Source organism: Buceros rhinoceros, unplaced genomic scaffold, assembly GCF_000710305.1.
Source record: "Buceros rhinoceros silvestris isolate BGI_N320 unplaced genomic scaffold, ASM71030v1 scaffold38829, whole genome shotgun sequence".
NCBI lineage: Eukaryota > Metazoa > Chordata > Aves > Bucerotiformes > Bucerotidae > Buceros > Buceros rhinoceros.
The window spans coordinates 1-5643 of record NW_010432753.1 but is presented as its reverse complement, the minus strand read 5'-3'; the positions used below and the strand labels follow the sequence as shown (position 1 = coordinate 5643).

At 40.5% G+C, this 5643-nt stretch overlaps 1 protein-coding gene across 1 annotated transcript; it reads right to left on the bottom strand.

Moving 5' to 3' along the window:
* Positions 1–3588: 3588 nt before the first annotated feature.
* Positions 3589–5556, bottom strand: LOC104500264 (chromosome unknown open reading frame, human C15orf48). Its single transcript, XM_010143881.1, has 4 exons — positions 5515–5556; positions 5137–5225; positions 4297–4357; positions 3589–3657 (listed from the first exon to the last, which is right to left on the bottom strand). Exons 1-4 carry the CDS (start codon positions 5554–5556, stop codon positions 3589–3591), a joined length of 261 nt encoding a protein of 86 aa, XP_010142183.1.
* Between the last annotated feature and the right edge of the window lie 87 nt (positions 5557–5643).

Genomic DNA, 5643 nt, shown 5'->3' with positions numbered 1-5643 from the left:
GTCCCTCGAGAGCCCTGCAGAGGGGCACTGCACCCCCGCAACGGCTCTGGCCAGGACATGCACGTAACAAGGTTATCAAAAAATACGAGGTCATGAAACCTGAATCCTTTGGTCTTCAGGGCAGGGTACGGCATAAATGAGGGCGGTACAACGGCAGTAAAGGTGTGCGAGCTTTGATCGGGGCAAGGCGCCACCGGAGCAGGGCTCTTTGGCCTGGGTGTGCGCTGCCTGCCTTGGAAGGGCGCCCTGCGCGCCCAGGGCCGGGTTGCGATCGGAGAGAGCTGTCAGCAAACAGTCTGCCGGCTCTCTCTTCACATCAGCACCTGAAGGTCGATAGTCCAGCTGCAGCGCCCCGCTCCTTGCTAGCGCTTTATTTCCACTTCAGTTGCACTTTGAGGTGATCTCTTTATCTTGTGTGCTCCCCCTACGGTGGGGATGTTCTGTACAGCACAGAATTAACGCTCTGCCGAGGAGCGTGGATGTGTTTGTTTAATCTGAAAGCTTTTTTGGGAAATGTCCAACACCAGATATTGAGCAGCATCCCGTGAATCATTCCCATTATTCTTGTTTGTTTTAATACAGCCTGTCCTGTGAACCACCCTCTGCACCGAGACCGCTGACAGCTGCAGGATGAACATTTCCTTTAATGATTGCATCAGGCCCCTCTCGGTTACCATTTTCTACAGGAACCACATGCACCAATGGAGTCATCAGAGTGGACGGTTCTATACTAAGTGTCTTGTGATAGAGAAATGCAGGGGGTAGGGGACATCAGACAGAGATGCCGACACCAGGACTATCACATGCAAAAAAAACCAAATGAAAAGCTCAACACAGCACTTGGATAACCACAACGATATAAAAAACTGTGGTTAAGGCCCTTAAGTACTACTGTAATAACAGAAAATAGTAATTAATTAATAATTGCATGTATACTGCAGAAAGCAACCTTCTATTCTTCCAGAAAACTCTTTATAGACTACTTAAAGCCACCTGCAGTTACCAAAAGCATTAACTAGATGCATTTCTAACCATGATTAGAACCATTAAAAAACATTTCTCATGGTTTCTAATCTATAGTTGAAAAATCTAACAAGCCAATGAGCATTTTAATTAGACTTTGTAATTAATATGAAAGCGGAAAGTGATATAGTTCCAAGGAAAAGTAGTAGACAGGGTGAGCAAAGATAGTGATTGCTTTATTAAAGACCCCACAAAACAAAAGCAAGAACAAAATGGAATAGTGGACAAGATGGAGAGAACAGAATGGAGAGAAGCAATAAAGTTGATAAATTACTTCAACAGCATCTAAATTGCCCATGGAGTAAAAAGTCATGGGCTTGCATAACACAGGACATGGTAGCCTTATTGTTCTCCTAACAGACAGCTCATAAAATTCAGCCAATTAAAGCTTTACTGTCTTCACTGATGTTTGTGGAACAAGGAGTTATTTGTGCATAGATTTCGGTTCAGTAGGTGGGGGTGGGAGATACAGTAATTGCTCTTGGTGCGTTCTGCTTAGAAGTAAAAAGCTCGTCTATGCAGGAGACAGACTGTATTTTTAGGGACAGTCTGAGAACACACAAAAGTGTCCCAAGAACTTCAACAATACTCACACTCTTGAAGTACAGAAAACTATCTTCATTTCTCACATTATTTGAAAACCCTCTCCACAAATCTCTATTAAAAAAAAAAAAAAAAAAGAGCAGCACACAAAGTAAACCATTCCATTACCTTAGCTATTACGCTTCAGGACAGGATGAGGGAAGCAACAACCTGTGACTGATGGCAGTCACACTGCTCAATGCACTACTGGAAGACACCACTGAAAAGCAGTTAAGTACAAAAATCACATAAAAATTACTTATTTCCCTAATACTTAGGGATACTTAGGTCATAGTATTTATCAATCATACAAGTGACTTACTGAAGAACAAATTCTTTTAATTAATGCATGAACTTAGAGCACACTTTATTTTGTTTGATGCAGTCAGTAAAAATATGGAAATACAGAATAACTTATAGAAAATACTTTAAAATATTTCTCTTGTATTCCTCCGCACTGGATTTTTGCTGTTACATGCTATCCAATCGTCTTGTAATGTCACTTCTTAAAACGAAAGCTAAGAACGTGTTCTGAAGTCTTGTAGTTCCTCTCGCTCTTAAACATAAATGCTGCTGAGTCATCCTTACTTTATAAAAAATATTTATGCTGCGTCTGCACACAAGTGTGGAATAAAATAACTTTAACTTTTTCTTTCTCAGCATCAATAAATTCGATGAAAACATAAAGCTTTTGCAGCCATGCTACTTTAAAACCCAGGAGACAGCTTTACTAACTTAAGTTTTGTCTTTGCTGCAGCAGAGTAGCTCACGTAGCTCACGTCAGGGGACTTTTTCCAATTAGCAGTTGTTTTCACTTTTGCTTTCTTCCCCACAGAAAGTAACACGCATTCTGAACATCCATTGTAAAAGGAACTGTATAAACATTGTGAAACTGCCTGGGAGGGGACCCAGACAGAAAATGTCCTCCGAAGGACTGTTCCACCACTGGATGCATATATTACTTCATTAATTTCTGGGGGTCTGCCAGCCCACCCGTAAGAAAACACACTTCAAGATGCTTGAAGAGGAACTGTCTCTTCATAGACTCATTCTAATTTTAATCTGTTATTTTCTCTTTGTTAGAGCAGAAGTCCCTAACAGCACATACTAGAAATGTTTACAAATACTGTTAGCGCAAAACCAAGAAATTAACACTCTGTAGTAGCTTTGGATAACCAAGTTTCCAAACTCTAGTAACTTTTTCTAAATTTAAACATGAACAGTACTTAAGTACAACATAAATTATCTCGTTTCCAGTTCCCTTTTAGCTGTGCATGCATGTTCTGATGCGTAGCCGTGCGTGCATGTTCTAACCCTGCAGTCTCAAACACACCTTAAATGACCTGTTGGACCCCTCTGTGGGTTAAGGTGAGCGCATGTGTAATTTTTAGTATTAGCAGCAGCACATTAGTTCTGCCTTCAATGGTCATCGTGACTATGTAGAAAACGAATGTGAGTATACTTTATGATTATATATGTTGCCACACAAAGACATCCTCTAGCTATAATGGCTATTTGTTCTGCATACAGCATTAAAATACAGAACAGCGAGGGAGCAGACCAGGAATCCCAGTTTAGAGGGGCTTTTGGGTAATCTCCAGTCATGGAATTTACATGCAATGCTGTAAAAATTTATAATATTTTGTATTAAAAATATGTAAAATTAAAGAATTGAAGAAATTATTTAATCGAGAAAAACCAAAATTCTACAAAAACTTCCACCCATAATTCCCATCTGAGTATTCAACATCTGACATCAAACGTCTACTGATAATGACTATTTGAGGCAAATTTTTGGACTATGTGGATGTTTAATGCAAACTTCTAAAGCAACACGAAAACTCCTCATACAGAGCCTAAAAATGTAGGGAGACCCTAAAAATGTAGCAGAAGCATTTCCGCACACTGATTTCAGTACTCAAGTTTGTGCAGAAGTGATTCCACTAGATTCATAGGGTACCTTTTTGAGGCAACAGAAACTTGTCACTTCGTAATCTTTCTGACATCTTCCAGCTCCTCTATAGGTTTCCATTTCTGACGAATTGTTAATAGCTGTAAGAAATTAAAAGGAAAATATGAAAGAGATTAGCAAAATCCCGGTAAGCACGTACTCCACTGCCACCTGTCCGTATCGTAAATCGACTTATCGGTGAGGAAGGATTTCTAGTAGCTTTATATTTTCCTTTCAGAAGTAAGCAAAACCAGCAACTGAAGACACAATAGTTCATTGAACAAAATGGCTTGGCTATTAAATAAGTAATAATGCCAAATAATTTTATTTTTCTTACCCTAGATCCTCTACTAAACTAAAATTTTTGTCCTTCAGGCAAAAACATTCTCAGTCAATTTTGCAATTCAGGAACAAGGCAAGGGTAAAGAGCGTTCCCTCCATACTCCGAATTTCCACTGTCATTAATGGAACTGAGTAAACGGGTGATGGGGAGCGGGTAACCCCAACCAGAAGCACGCCATAAATTCAAGACCTAGAATGTTATAGGTGAATCCCTCCCATTAATACAGGGAAGATACTTAATGAATTAAGCAGTTAGTTCCACTTTTAAATGGACAGGCATCAGCTTTACATTTGTCCCTGCATTACTAGTTTGCGAGTTCTTACACATTTAAACAAAGTTATTCATTGTGTGAGAAATATGTGCTGTTTGTACTGACTGTGTTATTTGTACAAATTACCTTCTGAGGCTTGGTAGGATCGACATTTTCCCATGGTTCTGGATTGCTGCTCTTGTTAAGGCTTTAAGAGAAGATAAAGCAAAACAGGTGCAATGTTTTAGGATGTGATCTTGCATGTATTTTTTCTTATATAAGCAGTCTATCATCAGTACAACTATTTAAGCAACTAGTTCCCTGAAACGCAAGTTTACATTTCAGTTTTAAATTCTGGGTAGGCATCAAAGATGGCTTGCTTTATTTGCAGCTTCCAAAGCACAAAGAAGAAGCCAACTTTGTTCAAGAATAATGTGGTGTCACAAAGGAATCGAGCTGAAAAATCAAAACTGAATAAAGAGAGAGAAACAGTACCGGGATTCTTACCCTGACAGCTAAAATGCCGATTCCAATCACTCTAAAGAAAATATAGAAACTCCCAAAAGCTTAAAGAGGACTTAGTGCTGATTATTAGCCAAGCCATTAGAATATCAACTTATTTTAAGTTCGTATTATCAAATGCTGTTCTTTATAGACAAGTCAGTAGCCTGGTAACATAACCTGTGTGTCATCTACCTATCTGATCATTTGAAATACTTCATAAGAGCATTTAAAACCTATCACACCTTAAGCAAAGAACAGAAAATCTAATTACTAAATCAAAAGTTAAGAAATAATTTGGACCACGCTCCAAATGAATTACTTTCTGCAGTATTTATAATAATCGGCAGGTATCTTAGTTGTTACTAGTAGTCTGGAACATCCATATAGGGTGGGGGTTTTTTTGGTGCAAAACACGATGGTCAAATAGCTCTACTGAACACAAAAGGTTAGGTTAAACTCCAAGCAGTTAAGTATTTTGCTTACATCACATCGGATTTGCTGAACAGGGAATAGGCAGAAAAAGAGAGCGCCCCAACTGCTGCAAAGGATATTATTCCAACCAGGGGAATGAGCTGAAAGACATAAAATCAAGAGAAGAGCTGAAGAACTGGTGTCCCGGCTGCAGAGCCACGGGCAGGGCAGCAAGGCACAAGGAGCTAAGGCGAGGTGACCCGTCGAGGCGCGTTACCTCTACGTTACCGTTCACACCTCCTCACCCTCAGTGCACGAATTTCGACTCACACGCGTCCCCCGCTGTCACAACGTCCCTCTACTATTCCCTCTCGCTACACGGCGACCCCTGCGCCCCTGCGGGAGCCGGCCGGCATCCCCTCACAAACACCACGCCTCTGACAAACTTACTTCTTTTTTTGCTTTCAGTATGTGGAAGAAGCTGGAGTTCATTCTCGCCGCGGCTGCGAAGCGAACGAACCGTTCAAACCGAACCGAACCAACGGAACAAACGCTTCCCTGTCACCGCACCGCGGGCCG

What these genes read in the sequence shown, in the direction of transcription:
- LOC104500264 (XM_010143881.1), bottom strand. Translation starts at nt 5,556, where the DNA reads ATGAACTCCAGCTTCTTCCACATACTGAAAGCAAAAAAAGAA. An exon ending in TACTGAAAGCAAAAAAAGAA is followed by an intron (nt 5,226 to 5,514) that starts GTAAGTTTGTCA and finishes TATGTCTTTCAG; the next exon opens with CTCATTCCCCTGGTTGGAAT. An exon ending in ATCCTACCAAGCCTCAGAAG is followed by an intron (nt 3,658 to 4,296) that starts GTAATTTGTACA and finishes AATTTCTTACAG; the next exon opens with CTATTAACAATTCGTCAGAA.